The sequence below is a fragment of the Arvicola amphibius genome, chromosome 6 (assembly GCF_903992535.2).
Source record: "Arvicola amphibius chromosome 6, mArvAmp1.2, whole genome shotgun sequence".
Taxonomy (NCBI): Eukaryota; Metazoa; Chordata; class Mammalia; order Rodentia; family Cricetidae; genus Arvicola; species Arvicola amphibius.
The window spans coordinates 142452551-142476049 of record NC_052052.2 but is presented as its reverse complement, the minus strand read 5'-3'; the positions used below and the strand labels follow the sequence as shown (position 1 = coordinate 142476049).

Below are 23499 nucleotides of genomic sequence, written 5' to 3'. Positions count from 1 at the left end.
CACTAAAAAGTTGTTTCCTTGGTTGACTGTCCTAAAAATTTATAATAAATGACTATGAATCATAATCAAAATATAAATAAATGTTATGAAAATTTTTATAAAAATTATAAATGTAAAAAATTATGCTAAATTACTCCAAATTATAAATTCGTGTTAAATGATTATAAATTTATATTAAATGACCACTTTTCACTCAGCTGCCCAACCACATAATGTATAAAAAAGAAGGCAGCAACACTGTCATCCAGAGAATGGATCTCGTGACACTGGGGTGGGGAAAATGCTCAGTCACACTTATAGTAGTGCATGTTGGCTTATATAACCAGAGACTAAAAATGGAGCCTCAAGTCTGAGGTCAGAGGCATGGGCACCACCCATGCTAGAAGGCAGAGTCACGCATTACAATGCATTTGCTGGAGACACTGTTTTCCTCCCCAGTGTTCAAATCTAGAGATGGTTCCCTTTACAAATGGAGAAAGAGGCGCCTTAAAGAATACTGTAACAAGTCCATCACTAAGACCCTCATTGAGTTTATGCACAGACTCCTCAGGCTCATGCTCACTACAGTAACCAATCAAACAGCAACTTAAGACAGTGGGGAGAAGTGAGAGGCGATGGCAGTAGGAATCAACAGACCATATGCTGCTAGCCACCGAGAAGGAAGGCAAACTAAGAATTTGAGCTATTCATCTCAACTTTCAAACTTAAGAACTATTAAGTGTTATATAAACACATGGCTAACCTTTCCCTTAATTTTTCAGTGTACTTGATTAGAGACAGACATCTAAATTGACTTCATAGAGCAATTTAATGTAAGAAGAAGCAACAAGAATGTTAAAACCAAGGCAATTTTTCCTTTTAATGTTATATTAATAAAGATAATAATATAGAATATCAAATGCAGAATAAAAAGTCAATTTTAAAAGGAGTAAACAATAAGACATGAAACAGAGCAAATAACAGGAAAGGGATTTTTAAAGACCCAGTAATATCAAGGCCACTAAACTTGAAACAGCTATATTCCTTACTGAACTTAGCTTAAGTTATGTAGGAAAATTGTTTAGAAATAACTGTGTTGTTTGAAGAACTAGGATTCTACAGTTTGGTTAAAAGCAGACATATTAAGATTATACATGGTAATTTCTAGTTACTTTTCAATAATACTACATTAAGTCTATAATATTTTGGGGGGGTAAAAAAATCCCTTCACAAATGGCGAAAACATGTGTAACATGGTATTTTCTATAAGAAGGAACATGACTACTTAAGTGTCACAAAATGGTTGACGCTGTTCATCCAGACCATAAAACCTTTGTCTTTAATTATTATTATTACTACTACTACTACTATTAGTAAAGTCTCAGTTCTGACTCTTCTGTGAAAACCAGGACATTGTGAGTAGACTCACACTTGTTCGCATGTAGCAACATTTGCATTAGCAAGCAAATTTGTAGTCCCTGTTTCAGGATGATTTTACTAATACTTTCAGCCTTGGGTACTAACCTTTTCCTCGACGGCCCTTCTTCAAAATCTGAAGAACTAACATCGTTGCTAGTAGAGGACACTTGGGATGCGTCGTCCTTCTCGTTCTCTGACTGCTCTGATGCCTTAGACTGGTCATTACCAAGGAGCCCTATGGGTTAGAAAAGGGACAAACACTTAAGTATTTCTCTCAGAAGCGGGATTTTTCCACATTCAACCCTGTGGCAAGACATGACAGACACACAAGAAAACATACAAGCACATACAACCCTTTGTAAGGAGTAAAGAAAACTTACGCCTCATTCTATTTAGCCTAACAGGAAACAATGAACAGAAGGGAATTCAAGATGTATGTAACATGCACGCAAGCACGCACGCACGCACACAAGCACGAACTTGCGCTGGGATAGGGAGTAGGAGGAGACACAGGAGAGAGTATTGGTACAGAGACAGAGCCCCAAAATGCAGCCCTACCTCGACCTCATAAAATGCTAGGATTAAATACTTGACTATAGCACATTTTAAATCTTATATGCCTGGAGGGTAAAAAAGTTGAAATAAAGCCGGGCGGCGGTGGCGCACGCCTTTAATCCCAGCACTCGGGAGGCAGAGGCGGGCGGATCTCTGTGAGTTCAAGACCAGCCTGGTCTACAAGACCTAGTTCCAGGACAGGCTCTAGAAACTACAGGGAAACCCTGTCTCGAAAAACCAAAAAAAGTTGAACGAAATGACAATTATCATGAAATCCAACTAGCTATTCTTCAAATAACTCATTATCCATCACCATTTGTGTCCCGGCAATGCTTCAGCACGCATGGGCAGCCCGTTTATGGTGGTTCTCCAGCAGTTCCTATCCTGGGCAGTCCTAGATGCTTGTGTTATTGTCATACCCAGGGTTCCACAGTCTTCCTATATGCTGTCTATTAAACAGTTTGGGGGCCTTCCTCTTTGCCTTATCCCGTGCCCTCCTCCAAGCAGTGCTATCTTCGGGTATCTGTCATCTTTCATTCTCATAACATGGCCGACGTATCAAGCACCATTGTTGTATCCTATAGTTTACTTCCTCCTGTAGATGGGGATGCTTCTTAATGTCCTCGTTGCACAACCTGTCTCTTCATGTGACGCCTAGAATCCTCCTGAGACACGCCAGCTCAAGCACATTAAATAGCTGTTCTGAGGAGCATCTCATTGTCCAGGTTTCAGAGTTGTAAAGAAGGCAGCTCAAAACAAGTGTCTCATATACTTGTAACTTTGCTGTTGTTGTTATGTGTTTGCTGACCAAACCTCTCCTAGTGCCTGGAATGCAGCCCTCAGTATCCCTATCCACCTCTTGACAACCGATATAGTTCTCTCCTTTGAGCTGAGGTTTCCTCCCAGTTAGACAAAGTTGACTGTTTGCTTGAGGCTTTGGTTCTTTATTACAATGTTAAAATCCTTGTGAGCCCTTCCCATGTGTTGAATCTCAGTCTTCTTGATGGTTGCTTTAATACCAAACTTACTTCCAACAATCTATTTACCATGGCCCGCAGCTCATTTGGACTTTCAGCAAGTAGTACTGTATTGTTGACTAAACACAAGTTATTGATTCACACACCACTTCCATCTCCTCATCCTCCAGGGCTGTTGCTATTATTCCAGGAATATATTAAAGACTATTAGTGAGAGGACGCACCCCTGCAACACTCCTACGATTGTCATAAACCGATCACTTAGTCTCTACAGACGACTGACACAAAGGTATCTTTATAGGCATTTCTAGTATTCTTATCATTTTCTCTGGGTACCTGGAGAACCTCAGTTTCCCAAAGTCCTTTCTTCCAAATGCGATCGAATGCCTTCCTGAAGTCGATGTAACAGACATGTAAGTCTTTTCCAAATACTTCATATTTTTCTGCCAGTTGCCTCAAAGTGAAGATCTGTTCTATTGTGCTCCTGTTACCCCTGAATCAGCACTGGGCCTCTGCTAGGATTTCCACTGTTGATCCTTTGCAGGATAATGGAAGAGAAGATCTTGCTGCTATGGCACAACAAACTGATGTAAATTGAGCAGTCTAGCTTACCCTTCTTCTTGTGTATGGGAATTATGACTGAGTACTTCCATTCCATGGGAATCACTGCATGTTCCCGTATCTCTCTAAAGAGTCTGGAAGCACCTCAGCCCGGGCCTATTGTAGCCACTTCTAGCTGCTCCACCTTGATGTCATCCACTCCGGGGCTTCTTGTGTTTAGCTCTCTCCATAGCTTCCTCTATCTCACTGCTGCTAATATGTAATATTTCCTCATCGTCTCTGGTGCTCGAATGGCTGCCGAAGTATTTCTCATTGTAGTCTATGTTGAAAGCATTAGGAACATTGTATAGGGTGTCACAGTATTGTCTCCATCTTTGCTTTACTTCCTCTGGCTCTGTTAATAAATGACCTTGCCCATCTTTAGTCACGGGAATCGGAGGAGCATATCTGGCAGATATCTATCTGATAGCTTTGTAGTGTTTTGATGTGTTAGTTAGTTAGTTAGTTAGTTAGTTAGTTAGTTAGTTAGTTAGTTAGTTAGTTAGATGTGTTTTATCATGGAGAATAGCCTCTTCAACCTCTTTGTATCTATCTGTTTGATCTTTAGTGTCCTTTTTTTCCACTGGGTTGACGTTTATGCAGTAAAGCCTTTCTACTGGTGTGCAAGCATCTCTTTTGAAGTCTACTGTATAGCTCTTTTGATTTTCTCCCATTGGCTTTCAGTATTTGTAAAGGGTTGTTTAATAATTTCCCTCACATTTTTTTTTCAGCGGTTCTCTTTGTACTCTGGGTTCATCAGCTGTTTACAATCAGTTTTCCTTTCATCTTGCCTGCCGTGCCTTTCCTAAGTTTCAGTTGAATGGTGCCCATATCAAGTTGGTGATCTGACCCTCAGTCAGCACTGCAAAATGATTGGCTGTTTTGGGTGCTAGATGAGAGGTTTTTGCTGACTAGAATACAGTCAATTTGGCTGTATGTGCATTTGTCAGGAGATTATAACGTCCAGCGTGTTGAAGGTTTGGCCTGCTTAAATTATGTACTAGATATATACAAGTCATTTGCATAGCAGAGGTCAAGCAGTAGTTCCACTCTATTTATTGTTCCTCTGTTCTTCCTTTGTCCTAATCTGTATGTTCCCATGACACTAGAGTCCATTCTTTCTCTGGACCCCACTCTTGTATTGAAGTCACCCATAAATGATTAGTATATCATTCTTATCCACCGTCCTAACCTCATTCAGTAGATCTGTGTAGAAACAGTTAATGACATCCTCTTCTGCTTCTGCTGTTGGCACGTATACCTGTATGATAGTTAGTTACTCGATGTGTAATGTCTGAAATCTGCCTGAAATAATTTGGTCATTTATAGGTCTCTACCCGACCGTGCGGTTTTGGACCAAATTGGACAGCACTAAAAGCTACACCTGGTGCATGCTTTCCCCTCTCCAAGTTTATAATCTTGCATCAATTTACAAGTTCTTGTGTTCCTGTGCAACGCACTTCTGCCAATCCAGTGACATCCCACCTTAAATGACTGAACTCACACATGAGCAAGCCGGTTAGCCCAACTGTGTTTAGTGTTCTCTCACATTCCAGGACCCTACTGTGGTGACTCTTTTCAGCGTAAGGAAGTACGCTGTCCATTTCTATCAGCTCCCCTCCCCGCTTTCGGCTTTAAGAGAGAAGCATCATCTGTCCTGTGCTTAAGACATGAAGGTACTGTGGCACTGTCAGTCAGTCTCCCTGTAGCAACATCCTCTGGAAACCTGGGGAATTTAGTGGGTAGAAAGAGGTTAAAGCTACCACATGAAGACGAAGAGACCTGGTCAGTTCTGCTCGTAAACTCGGACCATGAAAACCAAAATAGACAAGTTCAACAGACACACCTGGGTTAAAGTCCCAAACTATGACAGTGCCCCAGTACCTCTTCAAATAATTAATAACTTGTAAAGCCTTACCAAATATAATAAAATCACTTTTGGAATTTCCATTAATACCAATACTAATACCAGTTACAAGCAGAAATATCATTACCTTAAAACGACATCATAGAGCAAACTAGAAATAGTAAGGACAACAATCTAGATCTGCAGCACTAAATCATGGATGTACTCCTGTGGGCACAAATAGGGAAGGTCTCCTCCAGGATACTAGAAGTTAACAAAAGAATGTTTTGGGTTTTTTTTTGTGGTATTGAGCATATCTCAATTTCACTTATTTGTTTCAATGTCTTTGAAAACAAATATAGAAAAACAAATTGTATGGTCAAAACAATAACCTTTTGATTAGTGTACATCGGCACACTAAAACAGAAATGGGCAGAATACTCAATCACTGGAGCTACACAAACTACTTTCAAAAGCCATTGGAAATATGACTGGGAAAGGGGAGGGGAGAGAAGATATGACTGGGGTCAGAATCCAGTTCAATTCCTTGCCAAAAGGAACTCGGGAATAAAATTGAGAAACTCCCCTCCCCGCCAATTGTAGTACATACAAGATTATTTTTTGTTTGTGGTTAAATTCATCAGTGAAAAGTAAAAAGATTAAAAGTTTTCAAACTATCTACTGTATTGACAGGTACTTTAGGATGCGGAGGAAACAGACAACACAAATGGTCCTGTATTCAGCACGACAAGTGAAGAACACTGTAGTGGGGAGCTGTGGGCAGGCTTGCTTTTCGTCCAGCCTGGCTCCTGCATGGTTAGCTTTACACCCGAAATATCAACACACAAATTGTATTCTTTTAAATACTGCCTGGCCCATTATTTTCTGCCTCTTACTCATATCTTGACTAACCCATATCTAATAATCTGTGTAACACCACGAATGGTGTCTTACCGGGAAAGATTCAGCATGTCTGACCTGATGGCTGGCTTCATCGCATCTGGCATCTATCTCTCTGAGGAGAGGCACGGCAGTCTGACTAACTTAGGAGAGGCGTGGCATCTGACTGAGCCTTCTACCTCACTTCCTTCTTCCTGTTCTGTCTACTCCACCCACCTAAGGGCTGGCCAAGGCAGTTTCTTTATTAAAACAGAAGACCCTCCCACATCAGAACACATCCAGTGATGAGCAGTAGTAAGATGATGGGGAGAGCTAGTGAAGGCAGTCAGTGCAGTCAGATGATGGGGAGAGCTAGTGAAGGCAGTCAGATGATGGGGAGAGCTAGTGAAGGCAGTCAGTGCAGTCAGACGCCAGAGGAGTGAAAAATAAAACTGCCAACACAAAAAGCTGGGAGAGGAGACGACTACTTGAAACTCTATTTAGATAACGGAAAGAAATGAAGGGAAGTGTTGCCAGGTGAAGCTGGTAAAAACTGGTCTTCTGCTGAGTGAATATTAGACTTCAGACTAATACTAATGTGAAAAAGTTAAAGATTGGCAGCTTTACTACTGTCTTCCAGGAACTCGGTAGATATGGGTATAATATACTCTTCCATTTGAACTTGTACAAGTTTCACATGTGCCCTGTTCTACCCAACTAGTATTTTAAGGTTATGCAAAGCTAGTTGAAGTCCATGTCTAATGCCGGTTATGGAAGACCTCTTGTTCCTGAGGCACTAATTAGAAAGGGTAAATCTAAATAAGAACCCAGAACTAATATTTCAAAAAGGCCTCCACACCCAACAAATTCTATCCACCTTTTCTCAATACTTTTATCTAGAGACTTGCCTACAAACTTGTAAGAAGGTGCAAGGAGGTATATGGGAGGGAGGGAGGGAGGGAGGGAGGGAGGGAGGGAGGGAGGGAGGGAGGGAGGGAGAATCCTATATGGTGTACTATATATTTAAATGTGTGTGTCTGTCTATGTGTTAATCTACCCAGAGTAGTAAAGGGTAGAGGGAAGAAAGTATACACCTAAAAGAAAAGGCTTAAAAGGACCACTCCCCAAAATAACTATTAAGCACAAATACTGGGGGACTGCATGAAGAAATTGTATGAGATGTTCCTTGGAATTTTTGCAGCTGTTATACACTCAGTGTGAGGCAAGGAGGAATGAAGCTACTCTGCTTGTAGGAAAAGACTGAGTCATTAATGGTGCTAGAAGTGAGGGCTCCATTGTCCACAGGCACCCCAAGCTTTTCCCATTCCGAGTCACACAATGGGTATGACAAGAACTAGAGAGCTAGTGTTTGAATCAGACCCTTTACGAAGGAGCAGAGCTGACTTTAAAAACATGATGATCATGTTTTTAATTTAAGTACTCCCATCCTGTATAAAAACTACTCAGAAAATGACACTTATTTTTAGTTATCCTGCTTGGATAAATCACCCCCCCCCCCGACACACACACACACACACACACACACACACACACACACACACACACACGCAATTTACTTCTATCTTCTTTTTCACATTTCCAACTATCACATTTAATTCCTAATGTTTTAGATCAAATCATAGGGCCTACCTCATCTAGGAGAGCTGGGTCAGCAAAATAGATTATGATGTCACAGGGCAGAATAGCCATCATGGCACCATAGAGGGGCTAATGTGTGCTGCCTTTCCTTTTGAGTGCTTAACACAGCCCTGGCATCAATGTTATAAATTATTATTTTTAGTCAAGAAGAAATAATGCAACAGAATCCTCTCCCATACACATAACCCATTTTTAATTTTTCCACTCCCCCTCCCCCACTTTCCTGCTAACACAAACGGATGTTGTAGACAGGAGGTTAAACTGAGAGGAAAAACTGAAGGGCCCAAAGATCCAGCCTCTGTGCACTTGTTCTCCGCCATTAATATTCAGTAGGTTGAACTTAAACCAGTCTATTGTCTTCCACAAAAGCAATAAATATGAGTTGAAAATTCGAAATCACAGGCATAATGGCAACTTGGGGCCTGTGCCTGCCGCCCCAGCTAGAAGCCATCAGCTGACAGCAGCAATGTGACACAGCCGGCACATTCCTTGTCCACCATCACAAAACCCAGATAGCCCTCCAAGAACTAAATACAGCAGCGAACTGCCACCAGGGCCTCTGCAAGCTCAGTGCTATTCATCTCATCTACCAAATTAGCAACAAATGAAAAACCTTCCAGCACCACACAAGGGTCTGGAACAGCAGCAGAAAGGAATAAAAGGAATTCATGTTGGAAACTGGAGATACTGTTTCCACACATTTCTCCCTGTCGCCCTCCCAGGAAAGTATGTAGGCAGGTTGAAACACAACTTAGGTAAAACCTCCTTCAACTAAAGAATTTTTAAGCAATCAATGATAACTCAAGATTACAAAACACAAATGTATAAACACAATATAATTCTTTTTTAAAAGAACTAGAAAATTTTTATGTTTTAGACACAAAGAAGGCATGGCAGAAAAAACAACTAAAGGAAAACTCTATTCCACAAAGGCAATGCCAAAGGGTTAAAAAGAAATGAAAACAGGAAGGGCTTTGAAGCTATGCCAGTGTTTCTCAAACATCTGGAGCACAAACTTATTAGCATATTAGGGAGAGCCAATGTTTGTAGCTTTGTTGTAGGAAGTATGCACAAAAGGTGATTCTGTGTTACAGAGCCAACGCCGTCTGCCACCCTGTCACTGTGACACAAGGTATCACATTACATATTAAACAGTCAAGCACCCAAAGAGCTTTCATTTTCCACAGCAATTTATCATTCTGGATGTGCCTGCGCATATGTGTTCACTTTCAGTTGGGAGGAAGATCATAATAGCAGTCTCCTTGGTTAATGCAGAGACCCTCTCTAAGGTAATCAGAATGCATGGTGTGCCGCCATTACTAGTGAAGAATAGAGCTTTGGTTCTCTCAGACTTTAAATGAAACATTGGATTGTCTGCTTTTCAAACAGCACAGGCATTCTGATACCGGTCGGCTTCACATGTGAATGTCGATATTAACCCTCAACTGTACACGTGCAGGTCAGCAGTGAACGTCCAACACAATGAGGAGGGTAGGGGTGAGCAGGGCAGAGCCTGAGAAGCCCAGCCCTGGCTTGTCCATTGACATGCTTACAACAGATCCATACTGATGTGCTGATAATAAATGACAGTCATAAGGCAGGATCTAAGTGACACTTATGGTCAACGAGGCGCAAATGAAAATGCTTCATACCTCGGATTATAGGAAATAATTATCCTTCTCTTTCATGAGAACAACCCCTCAGCCAACTGAGACTCCCCTTTGTCTACCCTCAAATAAGCATTGGAGATTTCCTATTTCAGTCAAGAAAATGTAATCAAAATCCCAACCCCTATGGAACCTCAAAATAAATTCAAACTACAGAATGGTAACACTGGGTTGTGTTCATTTCTGTTACATATCAAAAATATATACCAATGATTTACAAGAGGCCTTTACCACCACCACCCTTAGTTTCCACACACAATGTCTTCAGAAATCTAAACCCCTTTTGTAAGACAAATACGGTGTAAGACAACACGGTGACAGGGAAAATTTGGTCTACTAGGTAGAGAACTCTTTCTAATAATCAAGGCAGCCAGGGCTCAGGGCCTTTCCTCACTTTGAGAAATATAAGAAAAGGCCCAGCAGCCATCTCAATACACTGTATTAGGTTCACAAAACAGGCCCTAGTCTGGATGACTTAATCCTTGGGTGAAAGAGAACCACATCACCCAAAGACATGAGACCCCCTTTTCAAACACCCTAACTAACATTCACAAGAAGGAAAGAAGGCTTCAACAACAAGTATCCAACCAAACCAAGCTGATAAACTTTATATACAGGGTTTTCTTATTTCTATTCTTCAGAAAAAAAAAAAATTCTTGAATCAGCCCAGAGACCATCAGAGCACTTATTTTGGCATAAATTTTCATTTCTTAGGATCGAAGCTCAAGCATACAATGTATTATTTTTCAGTTTCACTAATACATCCTAATCATGACTTTCATAAGCAATTACGACAAGTTGACTTCAAACCTTCCCTCAAACATCTTCATTGTGCTACAATGTCAAGCTCTACCTTTATCTACCTAATCACCATTCCGCCATCTCAGGCTCTAACTTCTAGATCCATCCACCATCCCAACATCTGTTTGCATTTCACACTGACAAAAAGGAAGGTCAAACACATGCCTACCAGGAAACCTATTGACAGCAACCATCACAAGTGCAGATCCTTGGATCTCCAGCTACTGAAATGATTTTACAGATTTAAGGCTCAGCATTGACCACCTCGGGTCAAAAGCTGCCTTCCTTATAAGAGGCAATACTGGGCTTATGAGGCTGCTATGGGAAACGAGCTTCAGGACAATGGAACAAGTAAGCAACAGAGCTTTATTAACTTTTGCTATAAAATACATCAATGAGACCAGTATGTACAAAGTCTTCTAATGAGATAAACAGACATGGCAAAACTTGATATTCCATACAGATAGTAAAAGATTTTCTGTAAGAAAGTGCAATGTTTGCTTCATCGCTGAATTTGTCCCTGAAATGAAGAACGAAAATGAAGCTACTTCTCCAAAGCAAGTGAAAATCTGGGTTACAGGCCGTCAGTGAATGCCATAAACTTTACAAGTTCGTGCACTTATTTTTGCTTATACCTTGCCAAAGCTGCACATGACCCACACAATTTATGAATATGCTAACAGCTATTTATACCGTTAACCTTGGCTACAGTTAGGCACGTAAAGGTTCAAGCTATGTTTTGTTTGTAGCATGAGAGATTTCCTCCAAGCTCACTATCTCACTTGCACATAAACAAACAATTGCCAACCCACTTTTTAGATGATTATATTGAGAATTCAAACAGAACCATACCCGCTGAGAGGCCTACTGCTTCCCAGAACAGTCTTTCCAATACTGAAATAAAAAAACTGTACAAGACAAGACTACAGGAATGTGGCCACAATCTGCCCTACAAATGATAGGATTCAATATTCATCTGACTTTATATACACTAATGCAAATATGGAATGCTACAAAATACAAGGAAATAAAGGAAAAATATAGTACCAATACAAGAAAAAATAAAGAACTCTAAGTCTAAAGCATTCTGGTATAACCAGAATCACTTAAGTATATGCCTCTATTAACATGCCTCAGTTTCCTCCACATTTTAAGGGAAGACTAATATAAAAAGAACAGAATAAGGGAAATGAAATCGAGCATGCTATTTATAAAAAAAAAAAACTAGGAATAAAATGAGTTCATTTTAATCAAGCATCTATTTTTAAATAATGGCAAATGATCATATATATTGGTAAATTAATATCAATAAAGATATCTACTTTAGTGGAATGGAAATGTCTAAATGCCTTGTTAAAATTGCAGATTTGGTCAAAATGGTCAACAGAGCTTAATGCATTTAAAACGGCATTAATTCTCTCTTGTAAATTTCCACGGTATCTTAGTAGGAGCCACCATTGCCCTTAGGGAAGAAGATATAAAATCTAAGAATATTAAGCAAATCCAAACACATTTTACATACTCTCTCTCTCTCTGTGTGTGTGTGTGTGTGTGTGTGTGTGTGTGTGTGTGTGTGTGTGTGTGTGTGTGTGTGTCCGTGTCCCAGTCCGTCCGTCCGTCCCTTGCCATCCATAATGGATAGAATCAGGACCCCCAATAGGAAAACCCACAAAGGCCTATTTCTCCAACAAAAGCCAAATCAGACTGAAACGAATCACAAGCTATTTGTTTTTTCTTTTATTTATAAGAACAGACCTTCTATCCCAGGTTCCTCAAGATAAGCCACCAAAAACTGCACCTGACAGACCCGTGGAGCAGCCATCCTCAGAGCCGGATCATTGCAGAGACAGAGGAAGAAGGACAGAGGAAAGGAGGGAGGGAGGAAGGAAGAGCGCAGTGAGGCAGGCTCCCAAGCACTTGTCAACAATCCTCCCCTGTACGTAATAAGCAAGCGGCGGTGCAGATTCCGAACGGCAATAGGACAGCCGAACAGCAGCGGGGCCAAGGGGGAGGGGAGACAGTCGGGAGAGAAGATTATTTATGTGCCTGGAAGAGAATTGAACACTGAAGAGGAGGGGGCATCTGGCCGCCTTTTTCCCTCCCTGGTTTTTACCACCCTGATAGATTAAAATGAGAAAAGGCAAAAGAAAATAGCTTTCCATCCTGCCATTTCCCCCCGACCTGCAATGCAGACAAATCAAAATTACAGAATTTCTGGCACTTAGGGAGAAGGGATATGTTGGCAAGGGACAGTCACAATTTAATTGTACAGACTTTTGTGTCCAGGGGATGGCCTGTTGTACCAAGCACTAAACCTCCCCTCCCTCCTGCACACACCCATTTCCAACAACAGTGGAACAAGGGCAGTGTTTCAATGGTATCCCTTTTTAATATCATAATCTGTGTCATTCAGCACTTGCCTTTTATTTATTTTTATTTGTGTTTTTGGCTGGGGAACCTGGGCAGCTCTCCAGACAGACTGCAGAAATCTCTCTTCACACGCTCCTCCTCCAGCCCCTCCCTCTCCTTCCTGCAATTCCAGCCACCATGGGAGCTTCATTACTTATGAAGTGACCGAATGGGCAGGCAGGAGCTATAGCAAGCACAGCACACCCCTCCCCCAGTCCTGCCTAGGCACCTCCCCATAGCCCATAAATTGCTCTAATCTAATCAAGCTGAAGCTGTTTTCCCTCATTGTTTCTTAAAGATCTTTCACAAAACAGGCTCTGTAGCCTGGCAGCTGCTGAGAGGGTGAAAAAGGCATGCATCCAACTGGCCTCCGAAAACCGGACTTCATGTCTCTTTTTTGATTCTCAAAGTCAATTTCTTCGAAGCTTTTGAACTTCGTCTGGCAATGGTGATGTGCAAAACACATGCTCTACACTACCCACATGCTTCTCTTTATGCCCTTTAGGGAAACTAAAGATGGTGGCTGAGCCCATGAGCTCCACTAGGGTACTGAAAGTTCTACAAGATTTATATCAGGGCACTGCCAAACCCCATCCTACTATTTCGAATTTTTCCAGGCACTAACTTAATTGAAACCTTTACAAAGGTTAAAGGAATATACTAGATTTTCCTGGGGCATGACGTCATCTGTCTAGCAGTTATCATGGTCATTTCTTAGGACACCACGCCAGACAAACATGAATGCAGCATTCATGAGAAAGAAGGAAATAATTTTCTCTAAAGCCTATGTGATATCCACCACTTTTAAATGACAATTACAGATAGAGTCTTATAGATAAATGGCCTGGTGCAATCTCACTATTTTATAAATAAAAAGCTGTGGTCTAGGCTAGGTTAGTTTCCAACCATACTCCAAGTCACTATGTTTCCTTGGAGAGGAGTTCTGTGTCATTAGGGGTCAAGTATATATTAACATACAAGTACAGCGTCTAGACACAGAGGAGATTCTCTACAAGCTTTCCCACCAGAGACCCACAAAACTCTTTCACATGCAAAATGTTCTTGCAATGCTGAGCAAGTGTTTGGCATGTGTCCCTTTTGAGCATAAATCGCACACATTCAACTAAGGGCATTTGAGTATCTTCTCTTCGCCACCCCCTTTCCTTTTGCAGGATTAATCTAGGCTCCTTAATAATGAAGAGTACCCAGAGCAAGGACCAGGAAAGAAAACAGGCAAGATAGTTTGATGAACACCAATTCTGGGGAAATGAGGTGAAAAGGAGAACCTGAAACATATGCAGGTGGGGAGAAATCATATATAAATTCTAGTTTCTCTTAACACCTCCTGCCCACTTGGAGAAGGCCTTTCCCAATCACCACTGCTTATGTCCTCTTCGTAGAAGCTACAAGAAACCAGGTGTCTGTCATCTATCTTCTGATGCAAGTTAATCCTCTCTCTATTTGTGAACACCAGTAGGTTTCCTGCTGTTTAGATGAAGTGCTGACCCACTACCTACTGTCTTGAGCTTGATATTTTTAGAGGTAAGTTACAATCTTAGCTTAAGTATTCTAGAAGGATCTTATATCAAAGCAATTCTATGCAGCAATCAAGGTACATGGCTGCCATCTACCTAATTATTGCCTAAACCTCAGGACATTTTTTTTTCTCGTCCATAAGCAATAATAGCTAACATCTCATTACCACCAAGTTTGGGAAACTATTCTCTAGGTGCACTTAGCTTCTTAAAAACTAACCAGAGCAAATTCCAACTTACACAATATCTTGTCTCATAAGAGCAAATCATTGTATAGCTTACTCCATTTTGAAAAGCTAAAACTGTACTATCTAATTAAAGACCTGAATAACCAACCTGAAAAGTAAGGGTATGGTGGTTTACAATTGAGAAGACTAACACTAAAAACCACCACAAGTTCATGGCAAGTCTAGGTTAGCACAGTGAATTCCAGGCTACCTTCACCACATAATTTAAAAACTGGTCTTAAACAGGCAAATGAGAATAATCATTCAGCCTATATTGAGAGCCAATTGTAAAGAGAAAAAGGCAAGGCTGAGTGTTGTAGCACATCAAGGAAAGGTTCATTCACAATTCCAAGCTACACAGACACATGCTATGTTAACAAATGAGTTTTGTGCAATTACTCCCCACAATGCAGGAAAATCCATACCAAAAAAAAAGGGGGGGGGGGAGACAGTATGAGCTGCCACATGGGTTAACTGGCAGATTATGAGGCTGTGGAGCCTGGAATTTTTCAGAAAAGAAATATGGGCTCTTAATAACCAGACTGTATAGAGCTATGGAAAACAGCCAATCCTTAGCCACACATTCCATGCCTATGGATTCAACCAGTGACAGATTTTAAAAAAGAAAAAGGAATTCAGGACAAAAATTTACATCTGGTTTTAAGCTATGACTCAGCAGCCTGGGCTGCTTTGTCAGAGGACCCATGACCAGAACCCAAAAGTCAACTCACAACTTGAATCCAATCCCTCTTCTGGCTTCCTCAGGTACTCAACATACATGATACAAATACATCATCATTTATGCCCTGGCAATGCTTTAAGCTTATCGTGGTTCTTCAGTTGTTCCTATCCTGGGGAGTCCTAGATGCTGTGTTATTGTCATACCCAAGGTTCCAGTCTTTATGTTGTCTATCTGGCGGGTTTTTTTTTTGGGGGGGGGCTCCTTCCACTTCACCTTATCCCTCCAAACAGTGCTATCTTCAGGTATCTGCATGCATGCAGGCAAATCACCCATATACAAAATAAAAATAATAAATCTTAGAAAGAAATCTGCATCTGTAATAGTGTTCCTTTCCTAAACAAGACAGCATGGCTATTTTTACAAGATTGCTGTAATCTAGAAATTCTCCGCACAGGCTACTTAGTATTCATTAGGGACTTCACTACAGTGCCCAGACTGGACTAAACTGACAATTATTCTGGTTTGCACAAGACCATGATTGACTCTACAGCTTCACTAAAGAAATGGGGTTTCCATGATCTTTGGTATCTACAGGAATCCCACAACAGTTAGTCAAGGATGCTTATACCAACCTAAAAATTATTCTGGTTCTGTGGCCAAATTTCATTACATTAATCTTGTAAACAGGGTGTGATTTTAAAAAATGGGGGGGGGTTTGCCCACTGTGTTAATATTTTACTTTTAAACCTTAAAGGGAAAGTGCTCTGTCAATTGTATATTAAGTATTACTTGTTGAGGTTTTTATGTAACTAAAATTTAATACATTGGCTCTATACCAAGTAGAACTGGGTATACACACTAGTCTGGCTTGGAAGTCTTCCAACTGGACATGAAAATTCCTAAAATGCCAAAAAGGGTTGCACTGTGTAATGTGTGCAGTTGCCCTGTTAACATCAGCCCACACTATACAGTTACGAAGTATGGCCAATAATTGTAATAACTCAGAAGAGTGACCCATGTTGGATGGCAAATTTAGTGGAACTACCTTGTTTGCAATGATAAAATAGGGCTACAATTAAACTAGAGAAAAACCAAAAACACCTCAGAAAAGGTAACACCCACACACATGCACCCACACAGGAGCAAACAAGTAATGATAGGCAGCCTTCATATAAAAACATAACTGTCTCAAAAAAATCAACTTCAATTTTCTCCGTAAGAGAAGAGGAAAAACAAGATAAAATATTTGGTGCAGAACCCATTCCCTACTTCATAGATGTGAAACGCCCAGGATACTATAAAATCACCAGTCTTTAGCAATGCACAAACAGTAGTCTGTGAATTTGGCTACTCAACTGTCCTCTGTCAGTGCAGAGGCAGAAAAGTGTGATTGACAGAAGGATGCTCCTTCAAGAGGAAGCAGCACTGAAAGTATTCTGATAAGACTGGGAGGGAACCATCCCAATAAACACATTTTGGATAAGGAAAGAGTGGGTGGGATTGACTGAATGATTTTTGTGGGGGGGGGGGGGGAGTGCTCTATCTGCATGTTTGCCTGTATGAAGAGTACACTGGACGCAGGGGTACAGATAGTTGTGAGACACCATGTGGTTGCTTGGAATTGAACTTAGGACCTCTGGAAGAACAGCCATAATCAATGAGCCATCTCTCTAGCCCTGGGAGACAGGTATTTGGGGGAGGGGAGGGGGTGCTTTGTTTGTTCTGGAAATCTCTTTGTTGATCAGGCTGACCTAGAATTCACAGTTCTGGGAGTAAAGGCATGCGCCACCACTGTCTGGCTCGAAGACTGATTTTTAAATTACTGTATTTATTAAAAATATTTGCAAAGGGCTAAATAAAATATAAAGGATAAATAAGAAGCCATACCAAGTTAAAGATGGTGGTGATCAAACTTTTGAGAATCCTTTGAACATACTACAAACACAATGTAAGCAAAATTCACTCAGAAATATATGGGAGGGGTACTGTTGAAGGGAAAAGAAAGAACCTAAGACGTACTGAACATGGAAGTGTCACGACTACTGAAGAGCAATGATTCTCTCACACAGCTAGTGAGACATTTTAAGAAACTGGCTGGCAAAATGGTTCAGTGGATGAAAACACTTGCAATGCAAGACAGCCAGAATAGACAGTGGAGAGAGAAAATGAACTCCTGAAAGCTGTTCTCTGAACTTCATACATGAGTACATATTTGCAGGTATTCAAACCACAAATGCACAATTACACACAATTATAAAATATTTCTGTAAAATGGATTCTAACAAGTCAATGCCAAAGTCCAACAATGTCATATCTACAAGTTAATACTAAGAAATGAAAAAGCAACAATTTATTTGCAGAATTAGCAGTTTGTCACTATGTCTATGGCATAATGTCTATGGCATAATACCTTTTCCTCTTTGGGTCCCCATTGTGACTTCTGAGACCTTCCTTTCTCTTCTCTCAAACCACCTTAAGATGGCTTCCAAAACAATTCTGAATGAAAATCATTCTTTAGGTAACTGACTTGGTAACAGCCCTGGCCTTTGATCTTAGAAATCACCCACCAATCATGGATCGAGTACCACTTGAATCAAAGCAGATTGGCACTCAAATTTTGCTGCCTATAGCCCACAGGATTATGGGCATTAACATACCGTTTCCCCCCCCACACACACACACACAGAGACTTCAGAAACCCTCCCATGCTTTCCTCTATGTTCCACAGAAACATACAAAAGTCTCTTGGCCCAACAATACATTGTAGAACCAAAGAGAAGACAGATGATATGCTATAAATACTAAAGCAATTCTCCGCTACACCCAATATGATAATGCCACTATATATGGTAGGTGCATGTGCTTTTTGTCTCTGTGTATATATGTTCATTTACGACGTGTGCCTGGTGCCCTGGGAGGTCAGAAGATAACATCAGAACCCCAGTAAGTGAAATTATAGGCAGTTGTGAGCAGTGATTTGGGTGCTGGAATCCAAAACTGGGTCACATCTTATCTGCAAAAACAGGTTCTCTTAAACACTGAGCAATGCCTCCAGACACACAAAATCCAAAATCCTTTACAAAGCTCAAAAAGACCCAGCATTTAAAGTACTTTGGATTTCATATTGGTTTAGCCAGAAAAGTCTCCAAAATATTCCAAAATCCAAAAAAACACTTGTGATCCCGATGATTTCTGGTAAGGTATCCTACTAATACATAATCAGTTGCTAACACAATGGAAAGTGAGGTCCAATGTCAATGTTAGTTTCATCGCATTCAAAATTCTGATGTGTTCAATATTGCCGAAGATGGCTAGAATCCAGGAATTCGAGCATAATATGACTTGACAGATTGTAATGTGCATGGCTACAAAATACACCCTCTTAAGTTCAAAATAGGTCTTAAGGTTTCCCTTCCATGGTTTCATACATGTCAGTTGGAAATTCTCCAAAGTTCCTTTCTCCCTCCAATGAGCAGACACCTTTCTCATGCAGTAAAGGCCAGTTCAAAGTCAGTCTGTGTTCAACCACTACCACCCCAGGCTGCTCACAGTTCTTAGGGGCAAACAACTGTACACAGTGGTGGGAGCATCTGCTGATTCACATGACCTGTGGGACACTTCTTCCTTAACCATGCCATTTAGGATAGCCTGGTAGAAGAAACCAAAGGAAGCTGATCTTAGAATAGATTCCTGATTTCAAGATACTGACGTCCAGATTCTTGGAATATTGCACACCTAGCTCCCATTTCCAATTTCCAAGTGGTCTGCTTCGTGGTGCAGCTGTTTTATGAGAAGGTCACTTCTCTCTGAATGTGTTCTAGATAACTAGATAACATAGTATTCAAATGAATCCTCATTAATCCTTAGAACTTCACTCTTGCCGGGCAGTGCTGGCACACACCTTTAATCACAGCAGAGGCAGGCGGATCTCTGTGAGTCCGGGGCCAGCCTGGTCTACAAGAGCTAGTTCTAGGACAAGCTCCAAAGCTACAGAAAACCCCAGTCTCAAAAAACAAAACAAAACAAACAAGCAAAAACAGAGAGAGAAAAAAAATGTCACTCTCGAATGAAAAAACTACTACCTTAAGTAGAAAAACAATTAACAGGAGGCAAGCAAGCAGGTATTTCTCCCTTGTGTGTTCTTTGAAGGTGGGCTAGAACAATCTTTCTGAGGATTGAAAATATAATCCTCCTAATCTGGGCTGGCATTGGGTGAATGTCCAGCCACTACCTACACTCTGCCTCTAAATGGTCTGAACTCATGGTTCCAGGGCCATGAACATAGCCAGCTTCATCTGTACCTGTTTTTGACACATACATGGAATTATAAAGAAGGCTTCTTAACCAAAAACAGCTCAAGATAAGAGCAGACTACCCTCAAACCATACAGCTAAGCTTCACTAATTTGCACAGGGAGATTAAAACCTAGAATTATCAGCATCTGTTCTCTATTACCAACAATAGCCACTTGATGGCAATCTTAACCTGCGCCCTTGGAAGTCTTCCATAAAAGAAGACCTTGGGAAGACCAGTGGAACAGTTATGGGCTGCACAGTGAGTAACTAAGGGGCTGGAATGGCATCTCCACTGGATTACAAGAGACAGACAAATAAAAGTGATGGAATATCACTTTACAGTAAAGTATGCAGCTTTGTATGCAAACAAATATTTTTAAAAACAAAATTTGTTTTCAACATTTTTGTTCAATCCATATTTTCTTTCACATGGTATGTCTTATACATCTCAGGACACAAGAAAATATACTAGAACTTTCTGTTTTGTGTTTCTTTGTTTTTGTTTACATGTGAAAAGCCAGATAACCTGAAAGTTACTGTGGGTGTGTGTGTATACACACCTCCAGATGACTGACTGCATTTATCTGTCAATACAATTACAAGATATCAAAGCAAAGAAATATGGTCACATTAGCAAATACTTAATCACCCACTTCCTGAGGTACTTTTCCTAGTAACAAATACACCTATCTCCTTCAAAGCTGGGAAACATCTAAAAGATACTAGAAAGAAGAACAAAAAAGGGTAAAAGTAAGCACTAAAGGATGAGCAATGACATGAGAGATAATCAAAGAGGCAAAGAGACTAGGAAGGCTCATGGGCACAAGGAGAGATGAAGGGCAGCAGGATGGTTGGGAGAAGTGGGGAGTAAACACTAAAACTGCGTTTGAAATACAATCAGATATTTGATAGCTTGTATGCTTAATGATTTTTAATTTACAAAAAGAAATTACTTTGAAAACAAGAGTTGTTTTATAAATTCTTATTGTGGGAGCCTTATCTTTATGGAGGATTCATAAATTGTTTTCTATTTATCTAAGTGGTAAATAAATAGGAGGCTAAACCCAGAAAGACTGGCTTTGAATTATGGCACTACTGGGCTCTAGTTGGATAACCAAACTGCTACTTCATTCTTAGGGTATAGTTTTCTCCCAGCCACAAAAGTTTGTTCTGATGACTGAATGCAAAAACCAAAGACTTCTAGCACTCACTGTGAAATATGAAGATTAGTTTAGTTATTCCAATTCCTGCCTACTGCAAGAGTCTAAAGAATGGAACCCAACTTACATCAAGTCTACTCAAAATTATTTTCCTGGTCAAAGGGCTTGCAGATCTGAGATGACATTTATAGGAAGCAAATGAAATTCAAATACAGCTAATAGCTCCCCTCTCTTACTGTGTAATTATGTGTACTCGCTATTTGTGTAGCATGTTATTATTTAAATGTCCCTAATTTTATCCCCAGCAGGCCAAGAGCCTTCAAGAATGGCCAAAGTCCCAGCCTCTTCAAGATCTTTAAAAAACCTTTGTCATTTTATTACATCAAGGGAAAGAGACATTATCAGCATCATGGAGAATAAAAGACTCAAAATCAGCAGATCTTAACGCTGCCTCAGCCCTCCGCCTAGTACAGTAAAGACCTTCAATGATGATGTTTAAGTCATGCATTCAATCCACAACACTGTTCAAAGTTATCCTGTACTTGGTTTAACAAGGCGAAAGCTTTTAGTCCTTGTCACTTTGGTAGAGCCAAAGCAAGACGGATAGTTGGTGTATGATTTCAGAAATTGGGGTTCAACCTGAAGAATCAAAAAGCAAAATAGGCAGCCACTAGCTCTTACCTCAACCACAGTCTGAAATGGCGAATCTGCCTCCAGGAATGAGTCTGTCTGAGAACTGTCTCCTCCCATCTTATAATGTCTCTTATGACTAGGATTAAAGGCATGCACATCCTTGTTCTATGGCAAATGAGAGTGGCTATTGGGATTAAAGGTGTGTCTTAACACTACCTGGTCTTTAAGGCTGACCAGAGGGGTTGATTTGCTCTCTGATCTTCAGGCAAACTTATTTATTTAAACACAATTGAAATGCCACTACATTTCCACTTTTTGTCTAAAATAAAAAAGACTATAATATAATAAAAACTACAGTAAGTAAAATAATTACATAAAATATATACAGGAAATAAATGCACCAACAATACCCAGTCCACTTGCATATGACAAATTCAGAGATAATAATCCATATCTATTCTATCTTGGTGAGTTCAAAGTCTTGTACCTAATTTACTTTCTCTCATAACCTGGATTACCAAACAGATCTAACTTTTGATCTCTCTCAAACTGATATCCTTTTACATTTCTTTAGTGAATTTCTTTTCTGAGTTTCATAAACACAGGAGACAATAATTATAACTATCTGGTCTTCAAGTCCCTCAGAGACCTAAGAAGGAAATAATATTAACTGAGTAAGGAGAAGTGCAAGTGAACAACTTCCAGAAACTGTAAGGACAGAGACGGATGGCTGCCTGGACAGTCACCCAAGGCTCCTCTACAGGGCTGGGGCATCCATCTTCAGTCTACAGGCCTTTCATATCTGACAGACGTCCCAGGGAAGCAGGATATTTTATGTCCTGCTTTTCTAATTAGGATAGCATACTGTCACGGGTCAAGGCAGGAACACTTTCTTGCCCAGTGGCTTACGTTTATCACAACGAAAGTAAGCTCCATATGGAGTTTCTTTGATGCCCATTATCTTCTCTGAAGTAGATTGGTGCTGCCAGGAGCATACATGTCTCATTGTCCTAAAATAGGAACCTAAGTTATTAAAACATCTTAAATGCCATATTCCATAATCTCTGAAGTGTATAAACATAAACTGTCTATATAAAATATCTTTCTCTGACCATGAAAACATACCTAATGTGACTATAAGTTCAATTTTATTAGGTGATTAACTACTAACCTCTATTTCCTTACTATCCTAAACAGTTCATAATAATTATTAAGGACTAGAAATTTGCATTGCATTATTAAATGAGATACATAGGTACAATATCTTGAACAAGAGTAGAAGTATATGTACAGTATGTTTTTTAAAAATTTATCACAAATTTGTATCCTGAAGGCAGCCACTCCCTAGTTCAAAAGAAGAAGCAAAAGTATGCTTGAATTCTCTGAACCTTGGTCAGGGTTGAGAGGACCCAACACTATGTAACCACACCCTAGGTAAGGGTGCTGAAGCAGCTGAACAACCTCAAACTCTCAGACAAGGTGGAATAGGCTCACATTTTGGGCCTCTACATGCAACCTGGTATGATAAACAAAACAGTATCAGTAAGAAATGAGACAGTGGCATATTCACAGGGACATCTTTGCAACACTATCTTTACAACAACTCAGCAAGTTGGATGAGTCACGGGAAGGCTCTACAACTAAGAACACTAGCTGGACAGACCTGGACCAGACTTTGATCCCCAGAACCCACAGGAGGTAGCAGGCATATACAACTCTATCAATCCTATAAGCAAGATAGGAGGCAGAGACAGAAACAGACCGGAATATCTAGCCTGAAGTATGTGGCCCAGCAGCAACACAAACAGGAGACCCTGCCTCAGCAAAGCAGAAGATGACAACTGACTGATTCCCAAAAGCTGTCCTCTGAATTCCACGGGTACTAGATAACAGAGATGCAGACAGGCAGACAGAATAGACCAGATGGATGGACAGGTAAGACAGCCCTGCCATGGTGTCACCGAACTATAAACCTAGCACTTGTCGGTCAGAGGTATGAGGGTCACAAGTCTGGGGTCCGTGTAAGGGGAAAAGCAAAGTTCCCTGACAAAAACTTAAGTTTTACTATGCATATGGAAGTCGCTAGTCATATAACAGAAATGCCTTTTGTAACTGTCATTACAATGTCTCAGTGTTTTCACACTAATTTTCACAAAGTCAGAGCTAAATGGAGCCA

The 23499-nt window shown here is 40.4% G+C and overlaps 1 protein-coding gene across 1 annotated transcript in view; it reads right to left on the bottom strand.

Annotated features, from left to right (window-relative positions):
- Positions 1-23499, bottom strand: part of Jarid2 (jumonji and AT-rich interaction domain containing 2) — a 186018-nt gene that overhangs the window by 75790 nt on the left and 86729 nt on the right. Inside the window, exon 3 of the mRNA XM_038335118.1 lies at positions 1504-1633. Within this exon, the coding sequence (XP_038191046.1) occupies positions 1504-1633 (130 nt within the window). The remainder of the gene's footprint in view (positions 1-1503; positions 1634-23499) is intronic.